Source organism: Spermophilus citellus, assembly GCF_964194105.1.
Source record: "Spermophilus citellus genome assembly, chromosome: 2".
Lineage (NCBI taxonomy): Eukaryota > Metazoa > Chordata > Mammalia > Rodentia > Sciuridae > Spermophilus > Spermophilus citellus.
The window spans coordinates 134,687,719-134,703,735 of NC_138183.1; the positions used below are offsets into that span (position 1 = coordinate 134,687,719).

The 16,017-nt window shown below is 48.8% G+C and overlaps 1 protein-coding gene across 4 annotated transcripts; it reads left to right on the forward strand.

Annotated features, from left to right (window-relative positions):
- The first annotated feature begins 2,067 nt into the window (after positions 1-2,067).
- ROBO4 (roundabout guidance receptor 4) lies at positions 2,068-15,879 on the forward strand. Of its 4 annotated transcripts, none has more exons than XM_081282020.1 (18): positions 2,068-2,243; positions 2,574-2,903; positions 3,151-3,308; positions 3,492-3,612; positions 3,897-4,024; positions 4,112-4,340; positions 4,566-4,678; positions 5,217-5,385; positions 5,534-5,719; positions 5,830-5,872; positions 8,058-8,194; positions 8,297-8,569; positions 12,992-13,099; positions 13,315-13,453; positions 13,548-13,781; positions 13,880-14,238; positions 14,918-15,124; positions 15,261-15,879. In XM_081282020.1, exons 1-18 carry the CDS (start codon positions 2,174-2,176, stop codon positions 15,269-15,271), a joined length of 3,015 nt encoding a protein of 1,004 aa, XP_081138146.1. In that variant the 5' UTR covers positions 2,068-2,173; the 3' UTR covers positions 15,272-15,879. The 4 variants fall into 4 exon arrangements, with proteins under 4 accessions (XP_081138146.1, XP_081138147.1, XP_081138149.1 ...); XM_081282021.1 differs by having other exon boundaries at positions 8,297-8,560; XM_081282022.1 differs by having other exon boundaries at positions 2,097-2,243; positions 2,578-2,903.
- Positions 15,880-16,017: the final 138 nt, after the last annotated feature.

The following is a 16,017-nucleotide window of genomic DNA, read 5'->3' on the forward strand; positions in this document are numbered from 1 at the left end:
TTATAAACAACTAAGGAGTTATTCACAAAAATACAAAACACTACAACGAGGGGTGACAGAAGGTAGTATTTAAACTGGCCACTGGGCCTGCATAACCCCAGAATGGTTTCCCTGAAATAACAAGAGGAAGCGGCTCCCATCCATCCACATCATCCCCATGACTCATGCATTTAGCTCTTCCTTAGTTTGTGGAAATGAGACAATTGTGGTGCTGATGTGACAGGTTGCTGGAAATGGGCATTGTGACCTCTGAGAGCCATCCAGACAAATCTCCCTGTTGGGAAGTTCCATTGGAAATCACTCCATGTATCCCTGAGTGCCCCGGATGCTTGGACTGACTGAGAAGGATCCTTAATGTCTAACAGGAAGGGCTCAGAGTGATTGGTCCCTCCATCATCCTCTTTAGTTCTTAGCTCTTCAGAGTCTGAGAGCAGGGAGTGGTTGTTCAGAAGGTGACCTCCAGACATGGGACAAGTGACTATTGGGATAGGGACCATTCCTCAGCTGCCACAACCTCTGGGGTTCCATCCCTGTGGTATATCACCAGCACTTCTCCTTGTCTCATCTGTTCATTCTCACTTGGCTGAGGATAGGGCTAGTGGTGGACTTGAATTCCTTTAAAACCTGTCTTCTTTTTCCTCAGGGGCTACACATAGCATCTTTCTGGATTATAGAAACTTGAGTAAAATCAAATTGGCATTAAAACATCAGCAGAGAACTTGGTTAGTCTCCCCCAAGTACAATGTAGGAACAGGAGTGACTTTAAGGAGTGACTCTTTGTTCACAGCAAAATTCTTGCAGGGAGCAGCAAGGATCTCAATAACTCTTGGAGGCTCCCTGGCTGGGAAATTTCAAGTTGGCCCTAGTGACGTAAGCCCATCTGCTCCCCCTGACATCCTTTCTTGTCTTTTCCATGGCTCGCTTTAGTGTCTGTATGAATGTTCCTTTATCAATCTGGCCCTATGGATCTTTGGCCCTTTGAACCCCACTCTCCTCTGCCCGCCACACATGGACCCAAGTCTTGGACTTGGCCACACTCCCTTAACCACTTCCACTTCTGAAATCTCACCTTCTGTTCTCTGGCTCTAGTTCCTATCCTTCTAGCTGTCACTCTGTTACATTCATTCTGTCTGTTCTTAATGCTGTGGAAGCCCCTAGTTTGTAGAGACCATGGTGTTCTGTTGCTCTGATTCAGTCTTAACTGATCTTGGTCTCAGTTTGAGGGGAAAGAGGAGAAGTGAAAGAGGCCTTCCATTGGGTAGGCTGTTAGGGCTGAGGCTGGCCCTGAAGCCTGGCTGTTTTGGAAGGGGAGGAAGGGTGGGAGCCAGCTGGGTTAGGGGCCCTGCGGAGAAGCTGTTCAGAACAATGGAGAACAAAGCCTAGTCGCTCTTCCGCTGAGGCCTAGAGCCTGGCCTTGGCCTTCCGTGAGCAGCTCCAGGAAATGGCTGAGATTCCAGATTTGGAAGGAAGAGACCTGTAAACAGGAGCTAGGCTCTGAGAGGGGAGAGCAGCCTCTCCAGGTTGTGGGGAGGGGCTGATATGGCAGACTGGGAAGCTGCAGAGCCAGATGTTCTGATTCTTTCCTATCTTTTGGCTTCCCCTGCCCCAGCCCCATGTGTCTCTGGGGAAATGGACCATGGAGTGAGCATCCACTCCTGCTCCTCTGCACGTATTCTCCATGGCTCACGGCCCCATTGCCCTCTGTCCTCAGCTTCTTAGCACTGTGTCCCTATGATCACCTCTTAGTTTCCACTCTACTGTGCAAGGGGCCACCTGGATGCAAAGGGGTAAAGATTGAGATTCAAGAATAGTATTTAGGTAGAATTTTAAGGTTGGAGGATTAAGGAGGTGGGTAGAGTTATGGTGTTAGGATTCCCTTTAAGAAATTCCAAACCAGACATGAGGTAAACCTTAGGGCTGTAGTTAGGATCAGGGGTTATGGCCAAAAGGTGGAGGTCAGGGAGTTTCTCGCCTCTAATCTCCGCCCAGTTCTCCAAGGCATTGAGGGCCAGGCAGGAAGCATCGGTTTCCTCAAAGCTGCTTCCCTACTGGGGCAGAGTCTCAGTCACAAACAACCACGGCCACCCCACCCAGCCCCTCCTTCTCTTTGCTGTGAGCTCAGAGCAGCGGGACAAAGTGCTCCGGACACAGACAGAGAGGCCTGAAAGCAGCCATGGGATCTGGAGGAATGGGCCTCCTTAGGGTCAGGTGCCTCCTGCTTCTCCTTCTTCTGCTCGTTCTGGGTGAGTGGGGCCCTCCCTCTCCTAGCCCATGCTCCCTGATACAAGGCTCAAAGAGCATTGGCTCTTTTACTTCCCTTTGCAGTGGGCATGCCAGAGATAAGATGATGGTAACGATAGTGTGTATGTGTGAGTAAGTGTGTATGACAGAGAGACTATGCAAGCTCTGGCCTGGATGCTGTGCATGCTGGCCCTGACCTCTCCCAGCTAGCTTGTTATTTGGGAATGAACTGTCAGTAGTACAGACCGTCAGACAAACTCCTGCACAAGGGAGCATGGATTTGGGAGTCTTGTGGATAGTCAGACCCAGCTCTGTTTCCTTTTCCCTCCCAGGCAGCAAGGCTCAGGAGTTCCCACCTCAGATTCTAGTTCACCCCCAGGACCAGCTGCTCCAGGGCTCTGGCCCTGCCAAGATGAGCTGCAAAGCATCAGGCCAGCCACCTCCTACTATCCGCTGGCTTCAGAATGGGCACCCTCTGAGCATGATGTCCCCAGACCTACACCATCTCCTACCTGATGGAACTCTTTTGTTGCTGCGGCCTCCTGCCCGGGGACATACCTATGATGACCAGGCCCTATCCACAGTCTTGGGCGTGTACGCATGTGAGGCCAGCAACGAACTGGGCACAGCAGTCAGCAGAGGGGCTCGGCTATCTGTAGCTGGTGAGGACTGGGAGGGGAGGCTGAGGGTGGAGAGACCTGAGATGAGATATTTGTGCTGAGCGATGTGTAAGGGGGTATCCTGGCTGGGGGACCTTGGAGGGAAAGCTGGCTTTGCCTGAACCTACATGTGAGGCTTAGAAGGTGGGCAAAGCAGAATAGGGTGATTATGGCAGGAGATGCCAATGCAAGACCCTGGGAAAGGAAGGCCTGAGCCCTGAGTCCTGCTAACCTGCTGTCCTCCCCACAGTCCTCCAGGAGGATTTCCAGATCCAGCCTCGAGACAAGGTGGCTGTGGTGGGGGAGCAAGTTATTCTGGAGTGTGGACCACCCTGGGGCTACCCAGAGCCCTCAGTTTCATGGTGGAAAGATGGGAAACCCCTAATTCTGCAGCCAGGGCGGCACACGGTGAGTGGAGCCCCCTTCTGTCCTTCATTCTGTCCTGGGCACAATTGGTGTATCTGAGGGACTGACCGGCTCCCTAGCCCTGTATCCCCTGGCAGAATTAGAGGAGGGGAAATCCTGAAGCTGCCCTCCAGCCTCAGAACCCCACCCACATTGAAAACTTCACTTTGTACATGTCCCTGACAGATGTCCAAGGGTTCTCTGCTGGTGGCAAGAGCAGAGAAGAGCGATACAGGGACCTATATGTGTGTGGCCAACAACAATGCAGGACAACGGGAGAGCCGGGCAGCCAGGGTATCTGTCCAGGGTAAGGGATGGTCTACTTAAGCAGGTTGGGGGAATTCTAGTTAGGATGGGATGGTCAGATTTGGATTTATATTAAGGTATCAGGGCTCACCCTGGGATCAGGATCTGGGTCTGGGTGATGGGGGCGCCCTGTAGGGGAAGTTTCCCCCTTACTGGAGTGAAATAGGAGCATCCTAGACCTAAGAACTCTGGGAGTTTGGGTTCCTCCATGGCTGGGGGATGTTACATTCCTCCATCCCTTCACTTTGGCCTGTAGGCCTCACCCCAGCCCTATGCTTCTCACAGAGTCCCAGGACCACAAGGAACCTCCGGAACTTTTGGCTGTGCGCATTCAGCTAGAAAATGTGACCCTGCTGAACCCAGATCCTGAGAAGAGTCCCAAATCGGGGCCTGTTGTATGGCTCAGCTGGAAGGTAAGACACAGGACTCAGGGGTAAGAGCTCAAGAAAGTATTGTTGGGAGCTCCCTAACCACCCCTCACCCTTTCTCTACCTTCACAGGTGAGTGGTCCAGCTGCACCTGCTCAGTCCTACACAGCCTTGTTCCGGACCCAGACTGCCTCAGGAGGCCAGGCAGTTCCATGGGCAGAGGAGCTGCTGGTTGGCTGGCAGAGTGCAGAGCTTGGGGGCCTCCACTGGGGCCAAGACTACGAGTTCAAAGTGAGACCATCCTCTGGTCGGGCTCGAGGCCCTGACAGCAATGTGCTGCTCCTGAGGCTGCCAGAACAAGGTCAGGAACAGATCTGCCCAGAACCCAACCCCAGGCTCCTTCTTGACTGAGTACCCCTGGACTGTCCCACTCTTGGATTCTCTTCTGCCCAGCCAGGCAAGCAGAACTAAACAAAGCTTCTATTGTCTTTAATGGGACTCTAACTCTTTCTCTCCCATTCTAACTTTTTTTCCTGAAAGAGTCCTGAAGGATTAGCATTACTTAGCCTCTCTACCTTCCCTCCAGTGCCCAGTGCCCCACCCCAGGAAGTCACCCTAAAACCTGGCAATGGAAGTATCCTTGTGAGCTGGGTCCCACCACCTGCTGAAAACCACAATGGTGTCATCCGTGGATACCAGGTATACTTTACAAACGGACAAAGCCTTTCCTCAAGGGACCATCACCCCCCTTTTCTTGCTGTAGCTACTGAGGAACTGTACCTGTGCATAGACACAAGAAAAAGAACAGGAATTGAACCAGGCTATATCAGTGGGACTCAAAGTGTGGTTCTTGGATCCACAATATAAGCATCACCCCTGGGAACTTATTAGGAATACAGATTCTCAGGTCCTTTCCCAGGCTTCCTGAATCAGAAACTCAAGAATGGTCTTGGCCACCTGTATTTTCAGAAGGCTATAGGTGATTCTAAAGCATGCTGAAGTTTCAGAACTGATAGTGTTAGGCATATTTAGCAAATTACTTTACCCTTCCTCTGTCTTGAGAAAAGTCTATCTTGCTTGGTAGAGAAGTGGGGAATAGGAACTATGACACTTGTTGGGAGGAGGGTCCCCAGTAGGTGGCAGCACAGATGGCCACATACTGAGTCTGCAGATTGAAGGAAGGCTCAGTTGCTGTGACAGTGCCTGAGACAGCTATTTACCTTTGCTTTTGCCCCAGGTCTGCAGCGTGGGCAATACCTCATTGCCCACAGTCAACTGGACCGTAGTGGGTGAGCAGACCCAGCTGGAGATCACCACCCGAATACCAGGCTTCTACTGTGTGCAAGTGGCTGCAGTCACTGGTGCTGGAGCTGGGAAACCCAGTACCCCTGTCTGCCTCCTTTTAGGTGAGGACAGCACCCTCAGGCCTTACCCATATCCTCTAGCCCCCCTTCCCCTCCCCTATCCTCTCTTGCCTCACACTTCCAGCTTCTTCTTCCTATCTGCTGGACCTCACTTGACCTCCTCCTGAGCTCCACATCCCATCCTATACAGAGCAGACCAGTGAGCAATCTGCCCGAGAACCCAGCAAGCACGGTCTCTGGACCCTGGAGCAGCTGAGGGCCACCTTGAGGCGGCCAGAGGTCATCGCCAGCGGAGGTGTCCTGCTCTGGCTGATGCTGCTGGGCACTGCTGTGTGCATCTACCGCCGGCGCCGAGCTGGTGTGCACCTGGGCCCAGGTGACAGTGGGGACCTCCCGGTACACAGGCCTCCCCTGGTCCAGCCAGAATGGCTACAGAAGTTTAGATCTCTGGCCAGATGATAGATTTAGCCTTTCTCTCACTTTCAGGTCTCTACAGGTACACCAGTGAGGATGCCATCTTAAAACACAGGTAAGTAATCAAAGGGGGGGGGACATTGAATGAAGGAAAGGCAGAGGGGGATCAAGAGACAGTGGAGTTGGGATAGGAAATAGAATGCCAGGCAGTTTGGAATCAGTATCTGAATCTCTCCAGGGACTCCAAGTGACAGCTAATTTCCCTTTCACTATTGTTCTATTGTACCACTTGACAGCTGAGAGTCATCAAACAAGAGATTCTGCTAAAGGCTTCAGTTAGCAGCTGGCTTTCTGTTTTATTGTTGTTGTTCTTGTTTGGTGTTGGGGATTGAACCCAGGGCCTTGTGTATGCGAGGCAAGCACTCTACCAACTGAGCTATATCCCCAGCCCTAGCAGCTGGGCTTCTGAACCCCTCATCCAATTCTCTTGTCACCTGCCTCTTACTGACATGCACTGCACTCTATTAACTCCAGAGTTAATAATAATAATTACAAAATGTCTAGTTTTCTCTATATTCCGTGTCTCTCTAGTAGTGCCTTTGCATTCTGTGAATAATCTTCCATTGAGCAACCAGACCTGTACCATTATTCATCCATACTTCCAGCAGAGGGCATTCAATCCCTACATCTTAGCTTCTAACTCATTGTTCAAAAACAGGGCCAGCCTGTAGGTACTTCTGCTCCATCTGATTCGCTGCCAAGTCATGAGACATGATACTAAGGAAGTATGCATCCTTTTTTCTCCTAGTAGCCAGGTTTTGCACTAAGAAGCCATTCCATCTCTTTGCCTACTTGTTTTGCTCTTCATTTGGTTGAATTTCCTATAGGAGGCTTCACACTCTAGATCTGCATTGGTCAACTAAAGTTTATTGAGAATCTTTTATGTGCTATATATATCCAGGCCTTGAGCTGCCCTTTTTGTTGGGAGGGGGGTACCAGGTATTGAACTCAGGGGCACTCGACCACTAAGCCACATCTCCAGCCCTATTTTGTATTTTATTTAGAGACGGGGTCTCACTGAGTTGCTTAGCACCATGCTAAGTTGCTGAGGCTGGCTTTGAACTCACAATCCTCCTGCCTTATCCTCCCAAGACACTGGGGTTACAGGTGTGCATCACCACACCAGAGGAGCTGCCATTTTGCTGTTAGATTCTCTGTCTAGAACAAAGTTCCAAGCTGGCTGGCATTGTGTTCCTGAGTTTTTCTGTGTTCATTGGCTTCCCTCTTCCAGCTATCTCCTGAGCACTGTGTGCTCCAACATGAACTTTCTCTGGCTCCCCTGGGATCTTCTTTGTTCTTGAAGGAGATTCCATTCTAATTGTTTGGTTCATCCGTTCCTTTGGAATAGTCTCCATCCACCAGGAAATTTCAGTCTAGGCAGAGACAGGCATGAAAACAACCCAGTTTTGGCAGCACAAAAGCATGTATAAGATGCATGGAAAGGATTGGAGTGGAGAAACAGGAGAAAAAAATTCCATATTTATTCTGACAGTAAAAATGGAAAGGGCAGATGGAGAAACAAAAAATCACCTGCTACATCCACAGGAAAAGACAAGTCTTTTTTCTGGTTGGGGAATAAGGTATGAATGTGTTAGAGCAAAGTTAGGTTAGGAAGCTGGAAACCAAACTAAGGGCCCTGTTCACTGTGCTAGGCATTTGGACTCTTACCTTGTTAAACAGGGAGACACTGAAAGTTCTAGGTAAAGAATTGCTTTGATCAGGTCCTTGTTCTTAAAGGATCACTTAGGTAGCTGGAAAGCAATATTCATGTAGCAAGCTCTTAATTTACCAGCTGAATGATCTCACATTTCCTCCTTTAAATTCACAGTGTCAACCTTACATGAAAGGTCTTATTGTTTCCATTTTACAGATGGGGAATCATGGGCTTAGACAAGCTAATTGATTTGCTTGACAGGGGCTGTAAACTGGTGCCTAGGGATTGTCAACCCATGTTTGCTGGCTCCAGATCTTTTTTTTTTTTTTTTTTCATCTCATTGTCCATAGCTTTCTGTCCTTAATACCCCACAGCTCTTGGCAACTTGGTCTTTCCCTGGTCCTAGGATAAAAAGAGGCACTGAATTTGGGGCACCAAGTCAGAGTCTGTGGATGGCTGAAAAGCAGTAAAGATAAAGCTGATACTACCCTCTCATTAACTTCTTCTGAGCTAGCGGTCTTGGCCAATTAGGTTCCCATTTTTCTCCCTGCCTAATGCCTCCCACCCACCATTACCATTGCCCCAGAATGGACCACAGTGACTCCCCCTGGCTGGCAGACACTTGGCGTTCCACTTCTGGCTCTCGGGACCTCAGCAGCAGCAGCAGCCTCAACAGTCGACTGGGAGTAGACCCTCGGGACCCTCTAGACTGTCGGCGCTCCTGTAAGCATATTTTGGGGGGGGGGGCAAGGATCCCAGGGATGGAGAGTGGGGAGGTGGGCTACAATGTGTTCACCATAATTCCTCCTGTCATTTTTACTGCAGTGATCTCCTGGGACCCCAGAAGCCCTGGTGTTCCCCTGCTTCCAGACACCAACACTTTTTATGGCTCTCTCATTGCTGAGCTGCCCTCTAGCCCTCCAGCCCAGCCAAGCCCACAGGCCCCAGCTGCCAGGCGCCTCCCGCCCCAGCTGGCCCAGACCTCCAATCCTTGGCCCAGCTCAGACAGCCTCTGCAGCCGCAGGGGACTCTCTTCACCGCGTTTGTCTCTGGCTGCCACAGAGGCTTGGAAGGCCAAAAAGAAGCAGGGTAAGATAGGTAGGTATTGGTGGTGGGAGGGACCAGGAGTGGAAATCGGGTAGGAACTGCTGGCCTTGAAGCCAGGTGTTGGTTGTGGCAACAGACACAGGCTTCTTTCCCTTTCCCCAGAGCACTCAGCTGGGAGATGGTCCCCTCAGCTTCTCTTTACAATAGTGAGCACTGTACCTGCAGTCAATTCAACTCAGTCAACACTTAGTAAGCACCACTGAATGCCATTTGTTTGTGATAAAACAGATACCTGGCACAACCCTTGCCCGCTAGGTGTTCCTAGCCTGTCTGATGAAGGAATTGACCAGCATACAAGTAATTCTAGAGCCTGGAAGAATGTGGCCAGTGCTAGCAGGAAGCCTCAGGCTTGATGAACTCATCTATGCACTGCATGCAGGTCTGCTTGGCACCAACTCCCAACTTGCTGCTCAGAGAGGAATGGAAATAGCCTGCGCTTGGTATCCACAGGTTCCACATTCATGGACTCAACCATCCATGAATTCAAAATACTCAAGAAAAATATTGTATCTGTTCCAAACATGTACAGACTTTTATTTTTGTCATTTGTCTCTAAATGACATAGTATAAAACTATTTACATAGCATTTACATTATTTTAGGTTGATAAGTAATCTAGAGATGATTTAAAGTATGCAGAGGGATTGCTTAGGTTGTATGAAAACACCATGCCATTTTATGCAAGGGACTTTAAGCATCCTTGGATTTTCATACATATAGGGGTCCTGGAACCAATCTCCCATAATACTGAGGGACAACTGCATTTCCTTCCTGGACAGATTTCTTTTCTAACTTCCAGCTGCCTTTCTTTGACTTTCCAGAGAGAAATAATTACAGTCTCCAATTCTTAAGCAACTTCTATATGCTAGGTACTTTATTTATATTTGTTATCCCACTTAATCCTCACAATAGATTAGGTAGGAATTACTTCTCTAACTTCTAGAGATAGGGAAGGAAAGTCAGAATGACTTAGAAACTTGTTCAAAATTCCATAAGTAATATGCAGAGCTCAGCCTTGAAGCCAGAATGATCTACCTCTAAAGGCAACTCTGAATGCCTGTGGAGCTCCCTTCTGAAATTCTCTAATGTTTCTGTCTTGCAGAACACTGGCCTGCACTCTACCTGCTGTCTTTATGAATCTTTTGTGCTGATTAGAAACACTTAGCAAATGTTCTACCAATTCCTTTTTTTAAAAAAGTGGGTATGATCCAACATTTATTAAAACAAAGATGGATTAAGAATAATTAAGAGGGCTTGGGTTGTAGCTCAGTGTTAGAGCACTTGCCTAGCATGTGTGAGGCACTGGGTTTGATTCTTGGCACTGCATATAAACAAATAAATAAAAATAAAGGTCCATCTACAACTAAGAAATATTTTTAAAAGAATAATTAAGAGCTTATTTAATATCAATAATTTATTATTCTAAGTATTAGAAAAGCTGGAATTCTTACCACCTTTGCCTCAGAACTATTGCATTATAAATCCTGGGTAAATGAAATACCACCCAAAAAGGAAATACTCACTTAGGGGGCTTAGGAAGATGTAGCTATAGTTCAGTGGTAGAGTACACACTTAGAATGATGAGACCCTGATTTTGAGCCCCAGCCTCCCAAAATAAAATAAATAAAACACACACACACATATACACACACAAACCCTCAAACCCCCCTCAAAAAAAACCGAAACTATTCTTTCTGTGGAGAACTGCATTGACTTACATGGGGTGTTTAGCCCTCTCAAAACATTAATACTATGAGAATAGAGCGGTTTTCTATAGTAAATTCTTTCTTTTTGTTCTTTTTATTTTTTTAATGTTAGGGGTCAAACTCAGGGTCTTCACATGCTAAGCATATACTCTACCAATGAACTACATCCCCAGCACCTTACAGCCAATTCTTAAGATATTTCCAATTCTGCAATGAGGCTTCCTTACCTGCAGTTCAGGTCCTTACTTCAACCTGTTTCTCCTTACCAGACCCATCTCCCCACTGCCCCAGAATGGGTCAAGTCTAGTGACTCCCCTTGGCAGGTAGACACCTGATAGTCCACATCTGACTCCTGGGACCTCAGCAGCAACAAGATAATGTTGTAGCCTTGTCCAAAGCCATGGAATTGAGTCTACTACTGTCACCTACTCCAAGAAACAGTTTCCTCCTCTTCTAAAGCTGGCATTCTCTTAGTCCTCCTGCTCCCCTAGACCTGCTTGTTCTTTTTTCTTGTTATCTGACCTTAGCTTGGTTTTCTCTCCACTGTGGCTATTCTTACAATTGCACTTTCCTGTCTCTTATTCATTATATCAGGTCCTTAGTTATGTTTGTCTCACCAGATATATGCACAAAATACCCTCATTCATTTTTTTATATTTATTTTTTAGTTATAGGTGGACACAATATCTTTTTTATTTGTATGTGTGCCTCACACATGCTAGGTGAATGCTCTGCCTCTAAGCCATAAGCCCAGCTCGCCTTGTTCATTCTTTATTCCATTCAAAAAAATATTTATTGCAACGCAGGTATGTCCAATGAGGTTCAATTTTTCACCTTGCTAACATTTTTTTGTATAATTTATTCAAATAGCATTGAAACTGAAATGGGAAGGCTTTTTGTTGCCAGGATCCCTTGGAGGAAATAAAATGAGCTGGGATAAACATGGCCTTTTCCAGGCCTGGCTTTCCCCTTCTGTTTCCACTCAAACAAATAACTGATATGCTTACATTTCTTGAGCTCAGTCATGAAGCCAGGCATTGGACAAGACAAAGCTGATGATGGCAGTGGTATCACCAACATTTGCGCTGTCTCCAGAACTCCATAAATTACATGAAATGAATTAAACCAAGCCAGCAAAAATACAAAAGAAAAGTTTGATGGAGGAAGTCTAGCTATTGTGAGGTTTTTCTCCCCAGTGGGTCAGGCCACTGGTATATGGACTCCTGGGGCCCAGATGGGGTTTTGGTCAACACTAAAGCTTTGGTCTCTTCCCTGTTCTGAGTCTGTCCATGCTGGCCCCCAGACCTTTGAGATCAGACTGACTGGAGAGCTTCACCCTGAGCATCCTGCCTAGTCTCTGGCCAGCCAAGGATAGAAACCCCTTCCTAGCTAGACTTCTCATCATGTGACACTAACCTGAATACTGACTCTTTTATCCTTTGCTTAATATCCTCCTGATTCCTGGTCCTGGGAAAATATTTTCTATTACCCTGTTCCTCTCTGGTTTAAGTGTATGTCATTCTGAGCTCTGGTCTGACCAAGAAGCATGCTCACAGGTCATGGCTGGATTGGTCCTTTTGGTTTCCTCAGCTTCTCTGTTGTCAGAGTTCACTCAGAGCCCTGTCACTTCAGTGTCCAGGGGGGCTAGATGACAATTGCCATTTTGTAGGCGCCTCTTACCACTGTGTATGTACATTCTCTTCTCTGTGATATCCACTTATTCATTCTACAACTGCTTGTGACTGTCTATAGGCAAGGACTTGTCTCCCTCCGTGAGACCAATACATTTTCCTATCCTGAAGCTCCTCTTCCTATTAAGGAGCTCCTTCCTGTCCCACCTAGCTTCATCCAAGTTTTCTTGCTTTGATCTTATTCACTCAGTTCAACTTTACAGTTCAACCCACCTCTCCAAGTGAGGCATTCAAGTTCCTCTGGGTGGAACTGGACAATTTAGAACTACTTGAGATGTTTGCAGTTGGAGATATGGAAATTACTAATCGATTACCCCCAAGAAAAGAACGAGTGTATGTCTTCACAAAGCCAAAATTTGTGAGGACAGTAGCACTGTGTGAGGGACTAGAGATCAGGGAGAGGAAAAGAAAGTTATTTTTTTAAAGTATCTATCAGATGCCAGGGAATTTGCAATCTGCTTTTTTTTTTTTTTTTTTTTTTTGGTACCGGGGATTGAACCCAGAGGGGCTTAACCACTGAGCCACATCCCCAGCCCTTTTTTGTATTTTATTTAGAGACAGAGTCTCTCTGAGTTGCTTTGGGCCTTGATAAATTGCTGAAGCTGGGCTTGAATTTGTGATCCTCCTGCCTCAGCCTCCTGAGCCACTGGGATTACAGGCATGCACCACCACATCTGGCTGCAATCTGCTTTTATTTAAAACCATCATTTGAAGTGATTGTTTACAGATGAAATTGAAGTTCAGAAAGGTTGAATGAACTTCTCTGAGGTCACAGCTAGCCAGGCTATAAGGGCTTGTCTGTTGACTCTAGGCCCAGTGCACCTTCCACCCTGTCACAGATGCCTGTTTAAAGATGGGGATAGGGTAGAGAGGACTGGGAGAGGCTCTTCCCTTTTTCCCCTGGGATCAGGGTCCTGTGGGCTGAAATGAATAACAAGGCTAAAGATAGAGTTTGTGGTTGGGGTCTGAAAGGCCCACTCTGGCTTGACCCCCAGCTACTGGCTCTTTCCTTTGCAGAGTTGCACCAAGCCAACAGTTCTCCACTGCTCCGGGGTAGCTGTTCCACGGAGCTGTGGGCCCGGGAATTGGGAAATAGAGGTTCCAAGAATCTTTCTCAAAACACAGGTGAGAAAGGGTTTCTGAGAAGGAAGTGAAAGGGTGAGGCGGGCTATAGAGGCCCACCATTCCAGTCCCTTCTGCCTGGCTTCTTTTTCTGTCCCTGAAGGAGGCTGAGTGGTTGGGCTAGGAGGCAGGAGCTGAAGGGCTGTTCAGGCAGGCAGACTGGGGTCTGGGGCCAAATGAGATTCTGCCAGTCTCAGCACCAGGCTCCTGTTTTCCAGGAGCTGTGCCCCGAGCTCTGGTGGCCTGGCGGGCCCTGGGACCACAACTTCTCAGGAATTCAAATGATCTGATGACTCGCCCTCTCCCTCCAACACCCCTCTCTCCTCGTGGAACCCTGACTCAGAGTCAGCAGACCCAGTAAGAGGGTATGGGGTCAGGAAGCAGGGCTGGGAGACTAGGTGGATGAGGAATGGCACTAACCATCCTGCCATCCCTCCCTCACCCCAACCAGGCACTTGGTGGAGCCCCAAGCTCCCTCTGCCCCGCTGCCAGCAGCCCCCCTCTCCATCCGTACTCCCTCGAGGCCCCCCAGCCCCCAGGCCTCTTCCCTCTCTGGTCCCAGTCCAGCTTCCAGTCACCTGTCCAGCTCTTCATTGTCATCACTGGGGGAGGATCAGGACAGTGTGCTGACCCCTGAGGAGGTGGCCCTTTGCCTGGAACTCAGTGAGGGTGAGGAGACGCCCCGGTGAGTAACCAAAGAACTTCAGTGAGTATCTGCCTAGACTGGAACATTTCTGCCACTACCCTAACCATTGTATTATCTCCCATTTTGCCTTTTTCTAGGAACAGTGTCTCTCCAATGCCGAGGGCTCCTTCACCCCCCACAACCTATGGATACATCAGCATCCCGACAGCCTCAGGGCTAGCAGACATGGGCAGGGCTGGGGTAGGAGTGGAGTCTGAGGCAGGGGGCTTGTTGTGCCCCCCTCGTCCCTGCCCCACCCCCACCCCCAGTGAGGGCTCTCTGGTCAATGGTTGGGGCTCAGCCTCTGAGGATAATGCCCCCAGTGCCAGAGCCAGCCTTGTCAGCTCCTCTGACGGCTCCTTCCTCGCTGATGCCCACTTTGCCCGTGCGCTGGCAGTAGCTGTGGATAGCTTTGGTTTTGGTCTGGAGCCCAGAGAGACAGACTGCGTCTTCACTGGTACATGGGACCACCCCATCTTACTCCTCATCCCCACTACGTTAGACCGTATCCCCAACCAAGAGACAAGGCTTCTCAATGGTCCTCATCTCTTTTTCATCCTTTTTCCTCTGGTCTTTTATCCATACTCTCCCTACACTTGCCATTCCCAGGGCTTTCTCTTCCCTCCATTATGGGCACTTTGTCTTGGATTATCCTTGCTCTCTCATTTGCCACAGGTTTAGTTATTTTTCTTGGGGGCAAAGTATAGATTTAGGATTAGTAAGATGGGCTTGGAAGACCTGATAGGGTGTATGGGGAAGAAACACCAAGGGCCAGCAAGACCTGAGCTGCCTTTTGCTGATGTATAAATATTGGGGCCACTCTGCTAGACATGTTGGAGCTGAGCCCAGTTGCTCCTCAACCTCTACTGCGGCCAGGGAAAGAGGAAGGGTGTGGAATCACACAGGAGTGAGAAGACATGTGGAACACAGAGGGAGAGAAAACAAAAGAGACTGTGGACTAGCCTTCCCATTAGGCCCTGGGGATACAGCCACTGGGACCAGTGGGTTGAATTGGGGCTAGATTATGTTTAGGACTGGAAGTGTACCCTAATCTAGCTGGTCCTAAATTTTCTGTCCTAAACTGGTCCCTAAGGGCTTAAGGCTAGTCCCCCACTGATGCCTACCCTCTGTGACAGATGCCTCATCACCGCCCTCCCCAAGGGATGACCTCTTCCTGACCTCCACCCTCTCCCTGCCCCTGTGGGAGTGGAGGCCCGACTGGCTGGAGGATGAGGAGATCAACCATGCCCGACGGCTGGGAAGGGGGCTGCCTCCCTGGCCCCCTGACTCTGGGATCTCTTGCCAGCGAAGTCAGCTGAGCTGTCCTGTTCCCAAGGATGGCAGTGAGTGTCTGTCTTCTAGCTAATGTAGTGATCTTAACCTGAAGAGTCCTGGGGAGGAGTCAAGAGGCAGCCTGGGGTCCAGCAGGAAAGATAGAAGCAGGGGGGTAACTCTGCTTTCCTTCAATTGCTTCTACAGATTCCTCCTGAACCATGTCCTTGAGATTGCCAGAAGAGCATCGGGACCATCTCTCCTGTCTGCCCACAAGGCCTGGTGTATGGCCTGGGGGTCTTGGCCTCTGCTTCTTGCAGTGGGAGTCCACCTTCTTCAGCCTTCAGGAGATTCCACAAATGAAAGCAGAACTGGAGCCCTCAGGAAGCAAAATGTCATCTCTACCTTCAGGACTCTCTCTTTTGTTCCAACCACTCCCACAATCAAAGCCTGTGGCCTAAGGAACAGCCCTGTCTCCTGCTAGCCCCCTGAGAAATGGGGGAGCCAGTGATGTCTCCATGGAAAAAAAGCAGCAGCTAATGGGAGAGGGCTTTGGAGGAAGGCACTTGCAGTCTCCCTTTAGTCCTCCCTGGGACCTCTTCTAGAAACCAGCTCAACCCTCTCCCCAGCCACACTGTGTAAAGAAAATAAAGAGCAATGTATGTAGGCAACGAGACCCTACCAAGTGCTAAGGCCAAGGGTTCGAGTTGGATCTAGGGAGGAAGCTAAAGGAAAGGAGGTGTAAGAATGTAGGACAAAAGCATCCTCCCCATCCTGTTGTCACTGAGTTTAAGGAACTAGACATGATAAAACTGTAAAGACTTGAGTTCTGTGAAATCGTTTCCTGGGGGCATTATTTGGGGAGGGCACTTGGAGAGATGGCAAGAGTTCCTCCTGGGTGAAAAAGAGTGGAGCATTCATGGACAGTCACAGAGTGTCCCTCATCTCTGTCCTGCAATTGAAG

Coding starts and splice junctions, on each gene's coding strand:
- ROBO4 (XM_081282020.1), top strand. CDS start 2,174: ATGGGATCTGGAGGAATGGGCCTCCTTAGGGTCAGGTGCCTCCTGCTT. Junction 2,904..3,150: donor GGCTCGGCTATCTGTAGCTG/GTGAGGACTGGG, acceptor TCCTCCCCACAG/TCCTCCAGGAGGATTTCCAG. Junction 5,720..5,829: donor TGGTGTGCACCTGGGCCCAG/GTGACAGTGGGG, acceptor TCTCACTTTCAG/GTCTCTACAGGTACACCAGT.